A 23485-nucleotide genomic window follows, 5' to 3' on the forward strand; every position below is an offset into this window, starting at 1 on the left:
ATGGGGTGGGGGCCGCACTCGGCCGTGTCCCCCATTGGGGTCTCCATTGACTGTGCGCTCCGGCCGGCCTGCAATCCCCCACCGCCAGAGGGCGCCGTGTGGCCGGAGCGCAGTCACGTGGCCGGAAGTCAGCCTGGGGGCAGGGTCTCCCCGAAGCCACCAAAGCGGCGGGGTGTTACTGGGGGCTAGACCCCACCAGACCACCAAGGCTGCGAGCCAGAGCCCAGCACGGGCCCTGTCCTCCCTCTATGAAACGCTGCACGCCGCCCCAGCGGTCCGCTCGGCCACGAGCCCAGGGAAAGAAGGCGGTGTTGGAGGAATGTGGTCTCTCGGTGGGCACCGACCAGGGCGAAAACAGGGGCTCTGGGGACAAGGCCTCCGGGGAACCAGGAACGGCCCCCCAGGACAGGTGAGGGGCCTAGCCAGAGGTGGTGGTGGGGACATAGATGGGGTGAGGGCTGGCTGGGGTGGGGACGTGGATGAAGTGAGGGCTGAGTGGGGAGATAGATGGGGTGAGGGCGGGTGGGGAAGGGGCTCTGTGCCTGTGCCCTGCGCGAACTGATCCCATCATCTGTACCAAGGATGGAGCCAAGGGGAGGGGGTGAGGGTAGGAACTGCCACCCTCACACCAGGCAACCTTGGATCCTCCCACTGGGTTCAAGGACATAGCCAGAACTAGAAGGGACAGTGCGTGGGGCATCTTTGTGGCATTGTCTCCTCCAATCCTACCTCCCCAGCCCTCAGCTCCCATCCGCAGCACGTTCCAGGACCTCAAGGAAGCAACTGCCACCTGGCAAACCCCGAGGCGGGACTACCAAGCATCCCCCAAGAACCCAGGCTACCAGGCAGCCCCCCAGAACCCAGACTACCAAGCAACCCCCAAGAACCCTGGTTACCAAGCAGCCCCCAAGAACCTTAGCCACCAAACAGCCCCCAAGAACCCAGGCTATCAAGCAACCCCCAAGAACCCGGATTATTAAGCAACCCTCAGGAACCCTGGTCACCAAGCAACCCCCAAGAACCTGGGTCACCAAGCAGCCTTCAACCTGGGTTACCAAGCAACCCCTAAGAACCAGGGTCACCAAGCAACCCTCAAGAACCCTGGTTACTAAGCAACCCCCAAGAACCCTGGCTACCAGGCAGCCCCCAGAAAGCCTGGTTACTAACCAGCCCCCAATAACCCCAGGTAGGTCCAGGGCCTTCCCTTAAAATATCCTCCAAGGCCCCTTCATTGACTCCTGAGCCTGGTTTAATCTCTTCAGTTTCCCTCCCCAGCTCCTTCTCCCCCCCAGATGACCCAGAGACTGGCCCCCTCATGGATGGTCAATCTACAACCCTGGGACCCCTACTATGAGGCAAGACCTCAGCTGACGGTAAGTGGGAGGTGCCTTGTGCCCTGGATCTAGGTGGAGGCAGGGATTTTTTGGGAAGAGTTGAAGTTTGAGTGATCTTTTCTGCCTGTCTGGAGGGGGCCGGCAGTGGGGTAGGCTCCTTCTCAAACCGGACCTTGAGTCATCCATCCTTTTGGCCACTGTATGAGGCAGCCTCCAGGAGAGAACTCGGAGAGCAGGCACCCAGGGATGCAGGTACTTTCTTGATTGCCACAGCGGGCAGGTGGGCTTAACTAGGCCCTCCATAGAGTCTGGCCTCTGGTGCTACCCTGTCGTATCCTCTTCTTAGGTATCCCGGTGTTGAACTGTGAAGAGGTCTTTGTCTCAGACCCTCTGCTGCCCTGTGGATACCGTGTCCCTCTGTACCTGGACAGGACACCCCAGCAGGTAAATCTTGCTCCAGCCTCACCCCAACCTTTGGGTAGGACCAAAGTGGTGAAACTGCCTGCTCTTTTCTCTGTAGGTGATGAATCCCTTGAAGCTGCTGCTCCCACCTCCTATCATGTCTTCTTGTGTTGCCCCCACATCTTCCTCTGCCTGCTCCACCAACTGGCTCAGTGAGCTTGAGATGGTTGCTCTCAAAGCCCTTCTGCAGATGAGCCAGGAGGGGCCCACATGCAGCCCCTCATCGGACTCCATGCTCCAGGCCAACTGCCTAGATTTTGTCTCTAGTAACCCAGCCTCTCATGGTGGTCCCAGATATTCTCACTTCCCAGACCCACTTCTCCCACAGACACCAGACACTGATTCTCCATAGTCACTATGAGGCAAAGAATGTCCCCCAGTTCTGTCCTGTAGGTTCTGTTGACAATAAAGCTGTGTTGGCTTGCAAAGGGGCTCCCTGTGTCTGATGGTAGAATGAGGCATGGAGGTAGGACCAAGATTTCTTCCTCCACCATGGCATTAACTCACCTTCTCCAAACCTTGGTTGCTCAGTGATCATCTCCTATAGTGGGACAGGGCAAGCCTTGAGATTGAACTCTTCCCAGGCTGACCAAGCAAGAGGCTTATAATGGGAGTGATAAGGTCCATCGTCTAGTCCACCAGGTTGAGAGTTTAGAAAGCAGTGACTCTTGTCTGCTCTCCCAGACCAAAGAGACAAGAGTTTGTGGGCCGAGGGCAGGCAAACTAAGGAATAAGAGGATAGCACATCTCTTGGGAAAGAACCTATTCAAATCTGTTTGCTGAGCACATAAGCTCAGGTGGAGGGGCAGCAAAGGAGAAGAAGACCTCAACCAGGTGGATTGACACCGTGACTGCTGCAAGGGTTTCTTGTGTGTGGATGGCACAGGACAGAACAGGATTTAGATCTTTTGTTTGTAGGGTCGCTATGGGTTGTGCTCAACTCGACGGCACCTAACACAACAATAATATGGGGGAAAAAAGTGGCACCAGGATTGAGGGAAGACTGTGATAGGCAGATGAAATAGCTTTGCTTGCTGAAAATGAAGAGCACTTGAAGCACTTACTGAAGAAGACAAAAGACTACAGAGCTTTCAATATGGGTTACATCTCAATATCAAAGAAAAAAAAGTCTCATAGTTGCACTAATAAACAACATCATGGTAGATGGGGAAGAGATTGAAGGTGTTGAGGATTTCATTTGATTTGGGTCCACAGTCAGTACCTGATGGAAACAGTCAAGAAGTCAAATGGTAGATTGCATTGGGCAGATCTGCTGCCAAGATACCTTTGATATTCATTGTGGGTCCAAGGAAAATGAAACTGTTGACCACTTCAGCCTTTTCTGCATCTTAAAGGTGCCAACAATTTGACTTTACTCGGATCCACATCAATACTCATGCTAACAATAGTCAAATCAAAAGGCATATTTCATTGGATAAATTTGTGTCAAGATCTCTTTAAAGTGCTAAAAGAGCAAAGAATGTCAGCTTAAGGACTTAAGATGTGCATGATCCAATCCATGGCCTTTTCAGCTGCTTTATATGCTTGTGAATGTTGGATAATATCGAGGACCAAAGTACCGATGCCATTGAATTGTGATGACCGGAAACACTGAATATTCCACAAACTGACGAAAGAACAGCTATATCTTGGAAGAGTACAGAGTGCACCTTAGAAGTGAGAATTTGAGGAGCTCTGGTGGCCTAGTGGCAAGAAGCTTCACTGTAATCCCAGAGGTATGTGGTTCAAATCCATTAGATGCTCTGCTGGAGAAGGAGGGACAATATCCTCCTGTACTTGTCAGACCTGATTTGACGGTACACACACAAAAAAATAAAATTAAAAAAAATTTTTTTTAAACAAAAGTGAGAATTTGCCATTCCAGAGAAGGCTGCCATAATTAAGAGATTCACCTCAGTAGCATATGGCCTTCCCTCCAAATCTATCATTACTATTTTACCCTCAAAAAAAGAATTTTTGAGATTTCATCTCACATTGACATGTTATCAGGAGTGGCCAGTCTCTAGAGTGGCACATCATGGTTGGGAGAGTAGAGGGTCACCAAAAGAGAAGACCACCCACAAGAGGACAGATTGACACAGTGACTGGAAAAATAGGCTAAAAGTGCAACAGAATGTGATAGAGTCACACGGTGAGTAGTGGCACTGTTGTGTGCAAAGTGGATTTGAGTCAGAATCTAGGTACAGTCAACTACAAGGCCTAGGGATCCTGTGAACAGTGGATCTGTCTCTGCTATACTTGAGCCTGTTGTTATGGGCATTGAATAACAACAGTAGTAGTTTAGCCTGGGACTCTGGGAGGGCCTCTTTGGCTTTGAGAAGATATAACAAAGGCACTGCAGATATGTGTGAGGAGGGGCCTCGTAGGGGAGGTCTGTACAGTGGCAAGGAGGGGACCAAGGCCAACCTGAAGCCTAGAAATGGTGTTAGAATTGTGCAGGGAGACAGGATCAGGGCTTCCAATGAGTGAGCCCAGAGGCTTAGCCCAAGGATGGGGAGATGGGAAGTGCAGTTGTAAACCACACTCTAGTTTGGTGGGTGGTGGGAGGGGGCTAAAGGATTAGGAAAGATCCAGTGGGGATCTGAAAAGATGGGGTAATAGTGGGCATAGATCAGTAGTGATGAAAGGAACACAATGTGAAAGAAAACAAAACTGACTAGTAACGGCCTGAAGGTTTCCCAGGTGCCATGACTAGGAAGCAGCTACGTGTTACAGGGTTCAGAGCCCCTCCACCAAGCGGGTGATGGTCTGGGGAGGAGTGGATGGAGAAGCCACAGTTACTGGTAACTTCAGGCATTTCCCACCCTTTCCTTGATGAGACCTCCTTGGCTAAGGTAGAGACAGCAGGCTGGACAGGGCGGTTGGGCTTACTGACACCCTCCAGAGCTGCTGGAGCTCAGGATACCCTTTTCACCTCTGGACCCCCATGAGTTCGTAGTCAATTTAGGGGGTATGTAGTCTCCTAGGGAGTGTGGGCCTATTGGCCCCACTGGTTAGGGTGAGAGGGTAACTTGCCCCTCTCACCCCGGTATCACTGACGGCTCAAGGTTGCTTGATTGGGCCTCAGAAGCCAAAGTTGGTCTTGTAAAATTGGAGGACAAAGGTATATAGAGAGTGTTCCCTTGGCATTGGGTCAGCACTGCCACAGGCAGCACTGGCCCCCAGTTCCTCTTAGTGGCTATAACAGTCCCATGAATGCGAATGTTTTGTGTCACCACTGTGTCAGGCACCAGCAGCCACAACTCTGTGGGTACTGAATGGCCCAGGTAGAATACAAGTCTGTGTGGCTGTGGCAGCGCAAAGGTGACCTAAGCCTTGGGTTTCCAGAGAAGCTGGAATCTTCTCACCTGGGAACAGGGGCAGGAACCTCTATGTGCCAGCCTTGGCCCCTATGACACAGCACCCGGGGCCACAAGTCTAAAACCAGGGTCTTTGAAAGACAATGGGGTGGTCGAGGAAGGGCCTGAGGCCAGATTTTGGAGTTCCTGTGTTCCAAGGAGTGAAAACGTGAACTCTCAGCATTGGACTTTGATTTTCTGTGAATCCAGGTGAGCGGGCAGGCCGCTGGTAAACCAAATCCACAGACACCCACACCACACACACCCCGACACTCTCGTGGCTACCCCCACACCACCCACCCACACACCCACACACACACAGCCAGTGCTGCGTCCCTGCAGGTTGGCACGTTTTGGTTTCCAGGCTCTCGACCTCTATCAACCAGAGGTTTGCTGCGGCCCTGCTGTCCCATGGGCAGTAGACCCTCTACGTTGGGGCTTTTGGACCCCAGCCCGATGCCTACCCTTCCCTCTCATCCTCAGATGGCTCCCCCCACACCCCAAGGTTGGCCCAGAACGCTGGACTCCATGGGTCTTGGGGGCGGAGTTGAGTTGGAGATCCTAGTAGAGGTGTTCTCCACGGGAGGGTGGGGAACTGAGCTTTGTAGGGGTGGGAAGATGGAGGCGTGTCTACTGCTCTGAGCTATTGCTGGTTGGGTGACAGCAGAAGGGATCAGGAAAGTGGAGGAGGCTTGGAAACCGTGTAAAGTGAATGTTCTTTGTGATTGTGCCACTGGCAACATCTGCAGTCTTGGCATTGGGGATGCTGCGCTCCCAGAAACCACCCCATTTATCCAGTACACTCTTGCAGGCAGCAAGGAGACTAAGTCATCCAAGGGGCCACAACCACTAAGCATTGGGCTCTGCTGATTTCTCAGGAGCTGGAGGCTGTTTCTTCATGGCTTTGGTGGGACTAGAGCGGCATGGGGTGAACAAGTATCTATTGGTCCCTGCACAGACCACACATACCAGAACCCCAGTTAAGTGGCTATTAAAAGAGATCCTATGATGGGAAAGGTCATTTGCCAGGGCCACCTCTTCAGACCACCCATTGCCCTTGACACTCCATTTCCTCTGCCCAAAGTAACACCAGTGGGCAGCTGAAGGCTGTGATCACAGATTAAGCATGAACTCCCTGGTAGATACCCTTTGTCCCTTGCAACTTGATGTCTGAGATAGGGTTAGGGGGCAGGCATTTTGCACCCCAGTTCTGATCCTTCCAAGGAGCAGTGGTACTGCCTAGTATACACTGTAAGACAAACCAGTAGTTGGCACATGGGTGAGTGTGGTTACCAGGATCACGTTGAGGGTGAGATGCAGGGAGCCAACCAGCATCAGGATGGGCACCGGGGCCCAGCAGGCAGGTGGTGCCAGGCCCTTGTCAAGGTGCAGGCATGTGCCACTTGGAGTGTGGTGGGGCTACAGCTGTTACCACCACTAGTGTAGGGGTGTGGCCAGTGAAAGGCAATGATAAGGATTCATAAGTGGCCACCAAAATACCACAGTCCCTAGTGTGGGCTCACAAGAGAGGAGTGCAGGGACATGCAAGACCTCATGCATTTAGGCGTCTCTCTCCTGCCCTGGCCTTGGAGCTGCCTCTAGCAGGCAGGCCAGCCGTAGGCCCAGGACCCGCTGCACTCCTGGTCTGGTGTTTTACTCCCCAGTTTGAGTGGTCTCTCCACACCTAATTCCGTCCTGCTCATCAACTAGTCACCTTGTAGCCAAAGTCCTTGTAAAACCATAGCTGAGTTGAAAAGCACTCAGACCATCTTCAACTCCTAGGTGCTGGTTAAAACACACAGCAGCCTGGCTCTGGGAAAGGTAAACAAGAATCAGAGTGGGCTGGGAACTGCTGCCAGGTGATCTAGCCTGCTGGGTACCAGGGAAAGACTGGAGTCAAACAACTGGCCTTATCAGTTGCCCTAGCAACACAGCCCCGGGCCTACACAGGCTACATTTATCTTAGCCTGTTGCCCTGGTAACTGGAGTTGTTTCCCTAGGGGGCAGGAAATGGCAGAACCTCAGCTCAGTGAGAACACCTCTCTTGTTTTGAGGGGTGTTTTCATCTGTCAGGTGCAGGGAAGTCATGGGATGGGCTCCCCACATTCTGAGTCCTGGAAGAAAACCCTTGGTACATGGAGGTGTACTGTTCCAGTGGGCCTCACCCCTGGACCCTGAGTTCTCCACTGCAGTGGGAGGTATGAGGACAGAGCTACACCTTTGGCTTTGCCACCCTCCCTCTCTGCCCTCTTCTAGCCCCCATTTCCTGCTCTGACCTGACAGGCCCCAACATGCCCACAATGGAGCTGTTCACAGAGGATCTGGGGGCTGGTCCCGTGCTGCTTTATCCACAGGGCAGCCTGTACGTGACAGTGGGACCAAGCCAGACTGCAGAGCAGTCACAGCACTGGCCAGAGGGACACCTGGGGGTTGGTCAGGTGCCCAGCAGGGCCGGTGTGTCACTGGAACCCTGTAGTGTGAGCTGCAGAGAGCTGACTTGAAACTGCCAGGTGCACAGGTGCCCTGGAGGGAGGGTGGGAGGAACACAGCATAATCATGTAGACAGTTTCTATCAAGCCTGGGCTTTATCCATTCTTTGCTACTTTCTGGAGAAAGAAGGCTGAGGGAGGGCTGGGGTCTGAGAGGCTGTGGTTGTTCACGGCAAGGAGGGCGGCTGCAGTCCTAGTTTCGCGCCATGTCCAAGAAAGTGTTAATTTTCTGCCCTAGGACTGAAGCTTACCTAGCTAAAGTGCTGCCTGGTCATCCAGCCCTGGACAGTGAGCTGGCTGGCTGGAGTCTATAAAAGAGTGATTTTGAAGAGGGAGGGACAATGGTAGGGAGGTCCCAGGTCCCAGAACCAAGAAAGAAATCCCTGAGAAACAGTTTGTATGCCAATGAAGGCTCTTCAGCTCCTACTTTTTTAAATCTCAGCCCTAAACCTCAGTCTTTTCTGAGTTAGAAAGGGGGGGGGGAGTTTAGGGACAACTAAGAAAAGGCTCCTGGTATACCATGATTTCACCTTCCCTTGCCTCCCTGGCTTTAGGCAGATAGGATGAGGAAAAACAGATAGATGAGAGAAAGAACTAAAAATGAAAACTCCAGGGAATGAGGAATGGTGGGCCAAGCTGAGAGGTCTCCCCAGGAGATGGAAGGAGTGGCAGGTGAGATCAGGTCGCACAGACATGGCAAGTACTGTTCCTTGAAAAAGGTGGGCAGGCCAAGCCTGGCTAGGCAAATGGCTACAGCTGGAGGTATTTCCCAGAGAATTCTCAAATAAAAGTGGTAAGCAGTCGCCACATCTCCTTTCTGTTAAGGTCATTAGCTGGAAAGACCCAGAAATCCCACGAATGGGTAGGTTCCTGGCAATAGTGGACAGAGGAGAAACCTCTCCTAGGCGCCCCTTCAGCCACATGCGGTATTTACACCCAAGCAGTTCATCTTGTCACTATACAAACAGCCCAGATACCATGGCTGTTGACAAAACATTTCTCAGGCAGAAACCGTTTTGGGGGATGAGGGGTGTTGAGACCACCACATGACCTGGCAGTGGGCTTCCCTGACCAGGCTAAGTGCTGCACACTCACATCCACACGAGCACCTTCTACCTCCAGTGGGAACTGCCCCTTCACTCTATCTCCTAACTCCCACCTGCTGCAGATTTAGCCCCTCTCCTGTCCAGACAAGGCCTGGTTGTGTCCGGGACGGTGAGGCTTGTCCTTGGCAAAGGCAGGTCTATCATCAACTCTGGCAGGTAAGACCAGGGGAGCCAAGGCCAGGCTGTCATGTTACCTGTCACGCACCCCCCTCAAGCTGGCCCAAAGCAAGACTCCAGAGGCAATTTCTTTTTCTTTCAAATGCAGTTCTTTTCCAACATTGCCTGCAATGAGCTTTGGTGCTGAGATTTGGGGGTGGGAGAGGCACATGGAAAAAAGAAAAGGGAAAACAAACAGTAACCCCAGCTGATTACACAAAGCCTTTCCCTGGACAAGTCCAGGCTCTGGGGTGATCAGGACCCGTAGCTGCCTTCCCCCTCACCCCCTGGAGCTCAGGCTTGGCTGGTCCTCGGTCCTCGAGGCACAGATGAGGATTAATCCCATTCCCTGTGGGAAAGAGCCATTTGGGAGACAGGGAATGGCTGTGTGGATGCGTGTGTATAATAGGCTATATTAGAAAATTCTCTCTATATAAATATAAAACACTGGTATCCAAACATGACACCAACAGCTAACTAAAGTGCTTAACAGGAGTCGGGCATATATATGTATGTGTGTGTGTACATAAAACTATTCTGACTGCCCAGGAGGGAGGGGCACAAGGAAAGCAGAAAACCCAGCGCCTCCTGCAGGAACAGGCTTTGCCAGCCAAGGCCAGGCAGCAAGGGCACTCAGATCCCGGGGCTTCTCTCCTCTGCGACCACCACACCACATGGAGGCCTGTCCTCATTTCTGCCTTTACCTTGCTTTCTCTTCTGTGTTTCTGCTGATGAGAGAACAGTGCTGGAAAGCTGGGGTGGGTGGAGGGCTGTTCTCATAGGTGAATGCTGGTCAAGAGAGGAGCTGGTGGTTATACACACAGCTGTTTCTGACCGCAGCGTTAGGGTGAGGCAAGTGCTTTTATGCTGAGGGCAGAAGATTACTGTCGTCATAATTAACAATTAGAAAACATAAACACCATTACTCCTCTGGTGCAGGCCTTGCCTTCACTCCTTGTGGGCCTGCCTGAATGGGGCTGGAGGAGGGGAAGAGAGAGCCTGCGGGACAGCTGCCAGGAAGCCGCTGTTTTACCTGTAAGCCCCAAGCAAAGCACTAGCACCTCCATCATCCCAAGACCCCCACTATGCAAAACAAGGCCCGAGCTGGGCTCAGGCCCACAGCAATGTAACAGGCAAACGGTCACTGAGGCTCTGGGGAGTAGAGGGGCCCAGAGAGCAAGGGAAAGGCCCCTTACTCCAGAACACAGTGCTACAAGAATGGGTTGGTAGTTGGAGGTTTAGAGGCAAATGGGCTTGAAGACGATCCAGTCTGTAAAGAAATAAAAAAACACACAGAACCACCTGAATTACATGTAGGGAGGAAAAAACATGAAGACATGCAGTTTAGGATTCCTCTTCCCCTCAAAACTACTCTGCTGAGGCAACTGGGAATGGGGGAGGTGTGCGAGGAAGATGAGAGGTAAGCGGAGGGGCTTGGGGATGAGGTGATGATGAGACCAAGACTTGGGAGACAAATTCATGAGGAATTGGTGGAGACTGAGCCCACAAAGCCTGGATGGATTCTGTCCTCAGCCCCCCAACTGAAAGACCGCACCCCACGCCATGAAGCCTCAACCCTGGAGGTGCTCGCTCCTCACCATGAAGGGGTTGGTGGAGATCCCGGCTGGCTGGCCTAGCGGCCTCTGCCCCAGCTTAACTGAGCCCAAGTCCCCGAAGGAAGAGCCTGGGAGACAAGAGCAATAACAGCCAAAATGAACTCGAGCCCGCAGGCTGGCTCTAACTCAACCCCACCTCCCCATGGAGCTCCAGGAAGGGGCCTTCCAAATGGAGCAGAACATCTGTGTTCATTCTAGCACTTTGACAACAGTCAAAAGGTAGAACAACTGGAATGTTCATCAGCTGATGGGATAAACCAAATGTGTTGTCTCTATACAATGGAATGTTCCTCAGCCATAAAGGGAAAGGAAGTCCTGATGCAGGCCACGACTTGGCTGCACCTTGAAAACCTCATGTTGAGCCAAGTAAGTCAGTAACAAAAGGACAAATGTTGTATAATCTCACTTAAAAGATATGAGATAACAGAAACCCAAAATTAGCATTTACCAGGGGAGAGAATTTTTCCTGAGGTAGCACTGAGTTTATGTTAATTGTGGTGAAATGATTTAGAAAACAATATTGAAAACGGTTTACTTCTTGAATGACACCAGTATCTGAATGGACATGCAGACATTTTTGAGATGGCTGTCTTATGCACCTTCACCACAATGGAAAAAGAAAGCAGAGCACAGTCAGAGTCCAAAGTGGGCTGCTTTCCCCTGACCACCCCCTACTGGTCAGAAAGGACCAAGGTGACGTCTGGTTCTGATGCCGCTGGGTAGGAACATGGGATAGGAAAGAGCCCTTACCGTTCTGCTGCTGTGTCACTGAGGTCTGCGGGGGAAACAGAGGTTGTGGGAAGGTGCTGGCAAAGCCTCCAGCTGGTGGCACAGACTGGGGAAAGCCAGGCCCAGCACTGCTCATCCCAAAGCCTGGCCCTGTGGAAAGTGGGACACAGGGCTCATGTGGATTTTTGGAAGAGGGACTAGAGAAGTTTTTCTTAGTGCCTCCAAGGTGGGAAAATAGGATTAGCTTTTCCTTCTCAGGGGGAGTACCCTGGATGAGTCAAGAAGCTCTAGTTTCTCATACAAGCAGTGGTACCAATAGGGGGCAACTCCTTATCACTGAGTCACCAGAGCTCCCCGACTCTATGGGAGCGGTCTTTCTCTGACTCTAAACTCCTCATTCTGGCTTGGGTCTGTCTACTTTTGCTCACTAGGAGGCCTGGACATCTAAATGTGTCTGGCCTGGGCTGGTGAAAATATAGACAAGAGAAGGAAACTAGTGCTGGAGGACACCTCCCAGCTGAGATTGCCTGTTGTCCCTCCTGGGAGAGGTGAACAACCTGTCAGCTGGTGGGACCATACCTGTCAGAGCCAGGGACTTTCTTACCTGTGCCCACGCCATTGGGCTGGAAGGGGTTGGTGGAAAGCACTTGGGGATGAGCAGCAGGCGCTGTGAAAGGGTTGGTAAAGCCTGTTCAGAGTGGATCAGGAGACAAATGGGAGAGAGAATTAGTACTCCCCCCCCCCCGGTTTACTTTATATGGTGATACCCAAGTACTCCTCCAAATCTTGGTCTGCACCCCTCTCCATTCCCCCCTTTCAGAGACCCCAGTTTCTTCTTGGCCTTGCATCACTCCCCTTAGTTTCCACTGGCAGGACTCACCTCCAAAGGCAAATCCTGTGCTGCCACTGCCACCAGCTGTGGCAGACTGGAGTGCAGGGACTGGGCCAGCCATCCCAAAGATGCTGCAGGAGGGAGAAGTCAGCATGCGCCTTGTCCATGATCCAGGACACACACTGAGCAACGGACCAACAGACAGTAACTCTATCCCCACTCTCAAGGGTCAGACCCTTGAGGTGAGCAAGGGAGAAGTAAGCATTGTGACAGGAGGGGAGCAGGCTACAAAATCATAGTCAAGTTTGCTCAGCAGGTTCTTCTGGTCCAAAGCAATGCTCCAAGGTCTGCACTTACCTGTTAGGGATACCTCCAGCTGACACCCCTGGTCCCAGGATGCTGCCCATATCTGTGAGACTCTTAGGCTGACTGGCAGGTGCAAGAGAAGAGACACCGAATGGGGTCACCTGGCTGCTCCCTGGACAATCACAGGAAACAGAATAGGTTGTGCTGAGGGTGAGACAGGATGCAATCAGCAGACGAGATGGAGGTGAGGGTGCTTGTGGAAGAGTGGAGTGATCGTAGCAGAGGCACCCACTGTGTTTCCCTGAGCCAGCTTTTTTTTTTAAATGTGGGCCCCCACATCAAAGTATGACTGAACAACATGGACCAAGAGTCCTGGAAAATCTAAACAATTCATCTCAAAGGAAGAGATCTGAGTTCATCTTTAATATCTTTATCCTTCCTTAGAAAGTTGAAAATTGAAATACCATTTGATTTAGCAATCCCATTATTAGATTTATAATCTAAAGATATATCCTAAATAAAAGCTGCAACACACACAGAAAGATGCACATTCATGTTCACTGGAGCAAAGAGACAAACAACCTAAGTGTTCAATATACAAATCGATAAAGAAACTATGGTACATTCACAATGGGGAACTAAGCAACACTGAAAACCCACAAAGAATTCATGAAATACCGCAAAACATAGATGAATCTAGAGGATATTACGCTGATTGAAATCAGTCAGTCATGAAAGAACAAATATTGTAGAAGACCACTATTATAAAAAGGACAAATATTAACCACTATTATAAAAAGCTAAAGAAAAAGTTTACACACAGGTAGACTCACTTTTGAATGGTTACCAGAGAGAGAAAAGGAGGGAGACAGGAGTCAAAGTCAGTAAGCAGGTCACAGACACTATTAATATGATAAAGGGAAAGGCAATACACAACAAGGGGATGATCAGTACACGACCACTAAAGAAAGAGAAAACAATTACAGAAGGATTATTAGAAATTGGGATTTCAGGGAGTCAAGTGGGGGGAAAGTGATTACATTGTGGGTACTGAAATTAATGTTCAAGAACAAAATATGTATGAATGGTTAAATGAAAAATTTATTTGCAAACTTTGATGGAAACCACTAAAAAAGTAGACAAAAAGAATTTTTTTTTAAAAAAGAAAGTATCTTTATCAGTGTGTCAAAGCCCCATCTGTGCGGGACCATTCTGTACTACCGTGAAGGCGAATGAAGCTATAAATGGGAAAAAGGCTTTCTTTGGATGGGTGTTGGGAGACTAAAGTGAAACTCTGTAAAGTATCTTCACGTGCTCAACAAGTTTGCTGAGTGAAGATCTGAGTGCACGTATGAGAACGGATCTGGCTGTGGCTCCCCTACTTGCTGCCACTGTGATGTTGGCACATTCTCTCATGGTTGTCACTGATCCCTCAGGGCTGTTCTGGTTTCATGGGGTTTTTGAAATAAAATCTTTCATAGACACTGTCTTTTATATAATGAATTACTCTCTCTTATCATTTATCTATACCTATTATCACTCTGTTCAAATCCCCATTGAATCTTTCCAATTCCTTCACCCCCTACGCCACCCACAAACCTCTGCTATTCTAGTAATTTTTCTCCCCTTCCCCTTTTCCTGCCCCTTTCTAGTCTTTCTCTTTAACTATTTATTTATACATAACGGGCTCAGTTATCCCCATATTTTCACGATGGCGGTCTTATGCAGCATTTCTTATGTGATTGAGTGATTTCGCTCAGTATAATGCTCTCTAGACTCTCCTACGTTTATATACTATTTTATGAAATAATTGTTCCCCATGCTGCACAGTACTCCATTGTGTGAATATACCACAATTTCTCAATCTATTTGTTGATGGGAATTTGGGTTTTTCCATTTTTCTTGCTGTTATGAATAACAAAGGTATACAGATCTCTATTCATATCTCAGTTCAAATTTCCTAGGAGTAGAATACTTAGGTCACATGAGATTTCTATGTTCAGCTTTTTGAGGAAATACCAAATTGCCTTCCGTAGTGGCTGTACCATGTTACGATCCCACCAGCAGTGCCTGAGAATTCCAATCTCCACATCCTTTCTAACATTTATTGTTTGCTATGTTGTTAAAATTTGCTACTGCTGCTGGGGTGAGATAGTACCTCATTGTTTTGATCTGACTCTCTGAGGGCTAATGATTTTGACATTTCTTCTTGTGTCTGCTAGCCATCAGAATGCCCACCTTTATGAAGAGTCTTTTTACGTCTTTTGCTGGTTTTGTTTTTAGGTTATGAGTCTTTTTTTGGTGGAAGCATTACAGTATTCTGTAAATTTTACTTATAAGACCCTTCTCTGAAATGTCATTGCTGAATGTTTTATTCCCAATCTGTGGGGCTTTCTTTTCACTCTACTGGAGAAAGTTTTTGATGCACACAGGGATTTTACTTTAAGAAGGTCCCAGTTGGGAGGGGGGACGAGGAAAATGTGCAACAATGAATGAATGGAAATTAAAAATAAATAAATGTAAATAAAAATTAAAAAAAAAAAAGTCCCAGTCATTGATTTTATCCTCTCCTGGTTGCACATTTTGGGCTATGTTTGCAACGGTATTTATGCTGTAGGCTAGAACTTCTAAATTTGTTCCCATTTTGTCTTTTGTGATCTTTATGGTTTTGGGTTTACCCCTAGGGTCTCTGATTCACTTTGAGTTGGTTTTTGTGTGTGGTGTGAGATGTGGCTTCTGTTTCAGTTTTCTGCACGTAGATAGAGGTCCATTTCCACAGGGTGATTTTAGACCCTTTGAGATACAGAAAATGTTTTAAAGTGTGTAAGGCCTAACACAAATGTTAAGAATAATCATATTATTAATTTTTGAGATTACTTCCAGGTGAGTTTTCATACATGGCAGTTGATGGGGCAAAACCCTTCAAAAGGTGGGAAAAATTCAGATTAAGAATAGTGAGGGGAGCTCTGGTGGCCTAGTGGCAAGGAGCTGCAACTACAATCCCAGAGGCGCACGGTTCGAATCCACAAGATGCTCTGCCGGGGAAGGAGGGACAATCTCCTCCTGTACCAGTCAGATCTGATTTGACGGTACACTCACACAAAAAAATAATAAAATAAAAATTAAAAAAAAAAGAATAGTGGTGAAGCAGTTTCCTTCACACAAGTTGTTTCTCGGAGACAAGAAAGGAAAATGGCTCCTCTGTCCACTAAAATTGCAGCTTAGTTTCCTGACAGTAACATCTGGGGCTTTTTCTAAAGACTGTAGAACTGTAATTTGCACCTTCATGTGCTCCCTTTCCTAAAAGCTTAAAGGATGAAAACCCAAAATGCCTATCTCCATTGAGTGAAACCTGACATATCAAGACCCTGTGGGACACAACAGAACCGTCCCACCGGGTTCCTCAGGCCATAATCTTTACAGAAGCAAACTGTCACACTTCTCTCCTGTGGAGTGGTTGGTGGGTTTGAACTGTTGATCTTTAGGGTAACAGCTGAACACTTAACCAAGCACAATCAGGTCTCTACTAGTCGGTATTTACCCCCAAAATTTTATAAGGGCATTATTGATGCGCTCAGCACAAAGCATAAACATCAATGCCTCAGGCTCTACTCTGAAAATTCAGACAAAGGAATCAGTGCTGACCTGTGGCTAGGTCTCTAAAATCAGCTGGATCATGTAAAGAGTTTGCCTTTCCCTTGATCAGGGAATGTGGAATTTCCCCGCCAACACAGCTCTATCTCCAGAAAGACCAGACTCTTCATTATTGCTCCGGGTCTTCATTTTCAAGGAGCTCAGTGAGGTCCAGGTCCTCAACCTGACCACAGTAAAGGCGGTGGCTGTGTGCCGCTTGGTGGACACTAGAGGGCAGAGCTGGTCCTTACGAGGTGGGCACCCTGACCAAACCATGCATTCCCAGAAGACTGTGGCTGCTGCAAGAACCTGCACTGTGGTTTGCGTTATATACAGGTGCAGAGTCTCACCTCAAGCTGCTCAATCTGCACACGTCTTCTAGTGGCTTCAGGGAACAACACAGTTTTAGAAATTTCTCCTCAGAAATATAAAAAAAAATAAAACCTGGTTTGCCAGAAGAGACACTAGCCTCTCACCAAAACCTCTCTTCTTCCTTCATATCCAACAATTCTTTATGTGAAATTCACAAAAACATTTCTATCTTGATGTGGTCAAAGTCAATGGTGGTGGTGGTTGTTGTTATGTGCTGTTGAGTCACCTGCAATCCATAGCGACCCTGTGTACAGCAGCTCTGAATCCTGCCCTGTCCTGAGCCAGTCTCACTTATTCTGACACATCAATCCCCACTACCCCAGTCACTGTATCAATCCATCTCATCCGGGGTCTTCCTCTCCTGTGCTGTCCCTCCACCTGACCATGCATGATGTCCTTGTCCAAGGACTGGTCTCTCCTGGCCAATGACTTTGCTACTTATCTGCTACTGATTTTGGCCAAGTCACAGACCAAACTGAGTCTATTTCTTCTACTACAAAATGTAAGTTTTTCCTTCCTCATTGAGATAACATGTAAAAAAGTTCAAGAATGTGAGCAAGCCTTTGTAAATTCTAATTTTTATCATTATAAAATGTTTCTTGTCCCATTAAAAAAAGAAGACACACACGATGACAACGACAAAAGGCAACAAGCCAGGTTACAGAGGCACTATGGGAAGGCGGTGGGGCTGAGTCTGGTTCTCATACCGGTTCTGCTACTCTGCAGGCTGCACAGATTGGTGAACTGCTCAACTGTCAAATATCTCCATTCTGAAAGTTCCTTACAGACTTCAAAGCTCATGACTGGAGCTTTTGGATAGGCTGTTGGGTAGGAAGGATAACTTACCAAAACTGTAACTTCCAGTTAGCATCCGACTGGCTGGCAGTGAGGGTGGAGAAGGGAAAAGTTGTGGGCAGAAGAAGGGAGAAAGAGAGAGTGTAAGTCAGTCTATCACTGGCTTTCCCCCAGTCAGACTCTCCAGCTCTCCAGCTGCCCACCCAGGGCTCCAGGACGAGCAAAGGAAGAAAAGCAGGCAGAAGGCTGTTCAGACTTGTTGTCTGGGAGGCTAAGGATGAGTGAAATTCCTTAGTGTCTCTCTCAACTGCTAGACAGCACAGTATGAAGTTAATACATTTTTGTTTAGAAGGATGACTTCTGGAGACTACTCCAAACTCAGACCCAATTCTTTGTTCTTTTTGGACAGGAGACTAGGATGAAACCACAGGAACTTCTAAGAAAAGTTCATGCCCATTCTCAATTTTTCTAGTACTCAGGACTTTCATGCTTCCCAGTTAGAAATTTTTTTTTTTAGTGTATATACTGTACAATTCCAGCTACAACTTTAGCCATTTTCCTTTCACAGAAAAACAGAATAGCATTCTCTCTTGCTGACAAGGTCCTCTTATCCTTTCCTGAGAATATTCTCTTTGTCCTTTTCTCTTTTACATAGTTCTTCAGGTTAGTGGAACAGTGAATGAAGGGTGATTATGGACATGGAAAACTGGATCCAGTTGAAAGAGAGACAGGATACCAGGGGAGTAGTTTTACCTGTGGGTGTTGGCTGGGCCTGGAATTGGCCAGCTGGGGGAATATTTCCAAATGCAGAGGAGCTGGGGCTACTGCCAAAAGCATCAAAGTTGGCAAAGCCCCCATGGGAAGATGTCTGGCCTGTAAGTGGAGGGAATATCAGGAGGTTATATATATACATATATGTGACATTCATACCTAAATTTGTATAATATATATATAATTCCTAAAGGCCAGAGGCAACTCTTAAAAGACTTTTGCCTTTCCATGGGGTCCTCTTTAGAGAGAGAAGGAGAAGCTGAGGGCAAGACAGGCAGACACATACCAGGGAAGAGGGGCATCTCAGAAGCCTCCAAGTTAATTTCCTACCAAGTTTTATCCTTAATCCATGAAATAGTAACATTTTGTCCAGGGGTTAGTTTTGAGCCACATCACATTAAAAAAAACCCCAAAACATTGTGTATATGTATATATATGCACATACATGTGTATGACAGGGAAGGGGGCTAGAAAGGAAGAGACGCTGGACATAAGATTTGTGCAATCCTGTTAGTCATTGCTGATCTTTGGGAAGAAGGCAGGGGAAATGAAACACACAATGTCCCCTTCTCACAAGCATTTGACTATAGAGAGAAAGCAATAAAATGTCTATTTCCAGTGTTCTGAAAGGAAGTCTGGGAGCTCTCAACTCTAATGTTTTATAGTCAAACTCCCAAACACAATCCCTACCATACATATTTGACTTCGATGTGTCCAATCCTGATGCTTGAGTAACCACCATGTTCATTCATATGAAAAGATCTGGTGAAGCATTATTACCTCAAGGAAGGAAATTCCTTGTGTTATATGTACATAAGTTGTCAGAAAATTGCACCCCAAGTCATACTTACCCCCAAAGGCTGGGAATGCAGCAAAAGTTGGTGCCACTTGGGGAGCAGCAAAGGGGTCTCCACCGATGTCAGCCAACAGATCAGTGCTGGTTTTCTTGACTGAGGAGCTGGGGGGCTGGGAGTTCCGGGGCTGAGATATCCGAGCCTGAGACTGACTGACAGACTTGGAGGAGAAGGAATAATATACTTGAAATCCCAGACTTGACTTAGGACCTTCATGATGCCTCAGGTTGCTCCGGAATAGGGAAGTAGAGAGGGAAGTTTTTCTGGGCTGAAGGTGCCTTAAGCCCTCTCGAACCTAATTCCTCAGTACACCAGTGCCCAGAATCCCCACATTTTAGAGTGTATTAGTCAAGACAACCCTGAGATCTACTGAAATGTTGCCAACCAGTCTCCCTAGCTCTTGAACTTCTCATCTTTCCCAGGGATTAGAATGTCCCTTCTGTGTTTCCTTGGAGGGAATGAAATTGATGCTCTAAGGTCTCCAAATACCACTTTCTGTTGAGCTCTTTCTTCCAAAAAGGTAGGAGTCTAGAGGTGACACATACAAGATACAGGTAACAGCAGGACTGAAAACGAACTCACAGCTTTTGTACTGCTCTCCACAAAGTCCCAGGCATTGGATTTAGGAAACTGACACCTTGTCCCCTAAAGCCCCAAATAAACTTGAAGATGTAACAGTTACCTGGTTAGAGGTGGAGGCAGCAGCTGAGAGAGATGGCATAGAATCACCCAAAAGTGTCCGCAGGGGCTTCCCTTCAGGGAGGGAACCCTGTATAGGGGTGGAGGCACTGCCTTTGGTGTAAGCGGATCCCTTTACTTGGTCTGGGGGGACATACCTTTTGAGAAAGAATAGTTTGAATGAAAGGAGAGGATAAAACTTTGGGCCATCCTGAGCTTGGGTGCTTAGAAAAACAGCCACAGCAGTCAAAATCCTTTTTCACGTTTTCTCTGTAATTTGTTTTTCTGAAATTTAGGGAATTACAAAACTCAGCAAAAATTCTGCCAGTCTTGAGCTTCTCCTTTACTCAGATGGGGTAAATTTTCTCCACCTTATGTCAATTTTTCTCCTTTCCCTCCTCTTTTTTGACCCCTCAAAGTGACTATCTTTAAAGTAATAAAACATGCAGGAATATGGATGGATAGATCTTATTTTCCAACTTCCATTCAAGGTTATTTCCTGGGCGATTTTTCATATTATTTCTTCTCAATCTCACAACAAAATTGTCTGCTTCATCATCCACTAAGTGCTCACGATCTCTATTCTAGCCTGTCAGCTCCCGTACGTCTGAAAATTCTCCTTCCTCTACTTCCTGTGTGTAGGTGGTCCTTCCTTTGAAAGTGTCTTCTTATCCTGAGAAGGAACCTGAAAACGCTTTTATACACCTCAACAGCTGACACCCTGCAACCACATCGCTACCCTATATTTATCAAACAAAAGGAAGTGACAACTGAGGAAGGAAAAAGAAAGGAAGGTGAATACTGTTTTCTTCATTGAGAAAACAGAATAGTTACCTAGAAATCACAAACGAAGGATGAGTTAAAAGCGTAAGGCTGTAAACAGTGAGTTGCTAGACCTCTATCTCCATGTAAGAGATGACAGAAGTACAAACACTCCCATATGCTTATTTCCTCATTACAACCAATCTACTGTCTCCCCAAAAGATCAAAATACAAGGCTAAGCACTGAGAACAAGTAGTCCTTTCATGTAACTTTATTATTTTGAGTAAAAATTTAGCACTAACTGAATCTAAGCGCAACTGAATCAACCAGTCTAGCTTTTGAGAAAAGTCGTTTCAGCTCTGGAACCTGTACAACCAGGGAATGCATGTCTGACACATGTCTCCACAGCCATCCCTTTCCTCCTTCTTACCATCTCTTCTTCTCATATTTTTCTTGGAGAAACTCTTTCACCTTCTGAGGATCCCTGGAATCTGGTACTAAAGATGTCCGGGCATCAAAAAGGCCTAGCCAGATCTTCCTGCAAACCTAAACAAATGAAATCAAGTGATACAGGAGTTGGAGAAGGCATGAAATGGAAAAGAACCTACTTCCAATTTACTCATCAAGAAATATTCTTGAGCATCAACATCGTACTAGGTTCTAGGCATATCTGCGAAGCAGACCTGATCCTGGCCTTCACAGAGCTTGTAACTGAATAGAGATGTCATGCCTTATATAAATAATGAAAATCTTCCTCAGGAGGCTGGCGAGGTCAAGAGACAGCTCATTAACATGGAGCTCAATTTCCCTGCACAGCACACAGGCTCATGCTTTACCCTGTTATGACTCCTTTCCTGTTCCCTTAAGCAAAGGGCCTGGATTAGAGTCTACATAAATACACAAATATTCAGAAGACAAGAAACTAGAAATAAAAAAACTAATCAAATTCACTACTTTTTTCCCCCAACTTGCTACTTTTTACATAATTCCAACTTTTCATCCTATAGGACAGGGTAAAATTGCCCCACGGCGTTTCCACAGCTGGAAACCTTTACAGAAGCAGACTGCCTTATCTTTCTCCCACTGAGCACCTGGTGAATTTGAACTGCTAATCTTTTGGTTAGCAGTGTAGTGCTTTAACCACTGTGTTACCAGGGCTCCTCCTACACATTAAAAAAATGAGAAATTCAACCAAAGAGAACACTTTAGTTTTTCCTATCATTTTTTTAAAAAAATTTTTTATACATTGAATGATTAGAAACCTACGTTTCTTATAAACTTTCATTAAAATGTCAATAAAACAACTTTTTATTTTGCATGAGTTTGCTTACAAAGTTCATATACATAGTTTAGTTTTTCCTATAATCTTGAGTGAAAGTTTCCCAGGCAGATGGGACAGTCACAGCCTTTCAGCAATTCCATCTGTGCTAAGTTACCTCATTTCCACGAGACTGGAGGAATACTACTTCAGGCTCAGTGAAAGTTGTCATGGAGATGGACTTGACTCGATGAGGGGGGTTCAGGCCTCTCCTATGGAAGAGAAGTATACAGGTATACCTCATATTATTTGGCTTCACAGATACTGTGCTTTTTCCAGTTGAAGGTTTGTGGTAACTCTGTGCCAAAGAAAATTTACTGGCATCATTTTTCCAACAGCCTGTGAGCAATTCACATCCCATGTTGATAATTCTCATAACAGTTAAAGCATTTTCATAATACTTCTACACATTGAATAGACATCCATCCCCCCTCTCTTGCAGTGGAGTTGATTCTGACTCATAGTGACCCTCCATCACTTTTCTGAGGTTGTAAATTTTAAAAGAGACTTCCTATTTTTCTTCTGCAGGGCAGAGGGTGGATTTGAACAGCTGACCTTTCAGTAATCCCAACGTATTATGCATCATGCCTCCTTTAACAGACTACAATGTAGTGTAAACACAACTTCTACATGCATCAAGAAATCAGAACAATTGTGTAATTTGGTTTGTTAGAATATTCATTTGATTTCAGTGATCTGGAATGAAGCTCGAGATATTGAGAATGTGGGTAATATAGTTAGCAATGCAGGTCTATTTATGATAGAATGAAGAGAGAGAAAGGATAAAACAAAAGTACATAAATTAAGCTTTCCTAAAGCTAGTCCCGATTTCAAGGAAAGAAGAAAAACGAGTATCTTTTGACGCTACTTCTGATGAGAGACAAAGAAGAAATAGTCAGGGACATATTGTGATCTCAGCATTCTGGAGAGGACGAGCAGAGCCTCCCTCTACCTTGGCTCAGACCCCAACAGTTTTAGTGTTCAGCCAGCAAGCCAGGGAGGACTTCTGAGAACTCAGACAAGCAACTCATCCATTTCCTGTTTTATCATTGTTTTGAACTTAGAGAATATATCCTCAAGGTTCCAGAAATCACGAAAACATAAATTTTTCAAAAGCATGACAGGAGGGAAAAATAAAGGCCAGTGACAAATACTGGTAAAACTAACTAAACATAGGCCACAAAATAAAACAAACATGCTCCAAAAACTTTCATGTCTCCAAGGCTAGCTCTTCTCTCTCTTGTGCATACAAGGTAGAAGAGTAGTGAGAATAACGAGGGTCCTTCTTCTCAGGAAAAGATCTCTGAGGAAAAAAATGCTCCAGACTTCCTTGTTTCTTGATCTTTCAGTGAAGCAGGAGGAAATCACGTTTAACCATATACAAGTAGTATATGGTGCCAGGAACACCTATCCTGTGGTGGTGTTTTGCACCCACGCTGAGTTCTGTTAACTCCCAGGGGGTCTAGCTCTGCCCACAGAAACCTTGTGGGGACTACATCAGAAGAAACGTTCCCTTGCTCCCACTCAACTGCTCTCCTAAATGTTCTAACAGAGGAACTCAGAGCTGAGCCAGGCAGGATTCCATAGCCTCCTTTTCTTCATATCTAAAATTTTACTCTGGTTTGGATATACTGCAATCACAATTAGATTAAAATAAAAATTTTCAAACAAATACACTAAGGTCCTAGAGACCAGAAGTGGAGGGCCATTATTATGATCTTTGTGGCACATACAGAAGACAAAAAAGAAAAATTTTAAGAAGTCTCAACTGACTCTTCAGACTGTTATTTCCCAAGAAAAATACTGGGATAATCAAGATGTTAAAATGCAAGTTAGTACCCATCAACAAATGAAATGGGCAGAAAAACTATGGTACCTTCATACAATGGAGTATTACACAGCATAAACAGCA

General features: G+C 46.9%; 2 protein-coding genes across 2 annotated transcripts in view; one reads left to right on the forward strand and one right to left on the reverse strand.

Moving 5' to 3' along the window:
* Positions 1-8818, forward strand: LOC102843334. The gene is made up of 9 exons (XM_006896580.1): positions 1-144; positions 273-409; positions 758-953; positions 1293-1373; positions 1469-1586; positions 1681-1778; positions 1855-2062; positions 7412-7527; positions 8813-8818. The coding sequence occupies exons 1-9, from the start codon at positions 1-3 to the stop codon at positions 8816-8818; spliced, it is 1104 nt and encodes a 367-aa protein (XP_006896642.1).
* Positions 8819-10116: 1298 nt separating this feature from the next.
* Positions 10117-23485, reverse strand: part of AGFG2 (ArfGAP with FG repeats 2) — a 35039-nt gene continuing 21670 nt past the window's right edge. Inside the window, exons 2-12 of the mRNA XM_006896470.1 lie at positions 21692-21785; positions 20686-20801; positions 19497-19650; positions 18812-18974; positions 17943-18062; positions 12441-12561; positions 12132-12214; positions 11856-11939; positions 11273-11401; positions 10505-10590; positions 10117-10176 (exon numbers count right to left, since the gene is read on the reverse strand). Of these exons, the coding sequence (XP_006896532.1) occupies positions 10117-10176; positions 10505-10590; positions 11273-11401; positions 11856-11939; positions 12132-12214; positions 12441-12561; positions 17943-18062; positions 18812-18974; positions 19497-19650; positions 20686-20801; positions 21692-21785 (1210 nt within the window). The remainder of the gene's footprint in view (positions 10177-10504; positions 10591-11272; positions 11402-11855; positions 11940-12131; positions 12215-12440; positions 12562-17942; positions 18063-18811; positions 18975-19496; positions 19651-20685; positions 20802-21691; positions 21786-23485) is intronic.

The sequence above is a fragment of the Elephantulus edwardii genome, unplaced genomic scaffold (assembly GCF_000299155.1).
Source record: "Elephantulus edwardii isolate Elephantulus edwardi_28Jun2011 unplaced genomic scaffold, EleEdw1.0 scaffold00186, whole genome shotgun sequence".
Classification (NCBI taxonomy): domain Eukaryota; kingdom Metazoa; phylum Chordata; class Mammalia; order Macroscelidea; family Macroscelididae; genus Elephantulus; species Elephantulus edwardii.

Excerpts from the sequence above, each read along its gene's own strand:
- LOC102843334 (XM_006896580.1), top strand. The coding sequence starts at position 1 with ATGGGGTGGGGGCCGCACTCGGCCGTGTCCCCCATTGGGGTCTCCATT. Across the intron at positions 954-1,292 it reads CCAAGAACCCAGGCTATCAA|ATGACCCAGAGACTGGCCCC; the intron begins GCAACCCCCAAG and ends TCTCCCCCCCAG. Across the intron at positions 2,063-7,411 it reads CTGCCTAGATTTTGTCTCTA|CCCCCATTTCCTGCTCTGAC; the intron begins GTAACCCAGCCT and ends GCCCTCTTCTAG.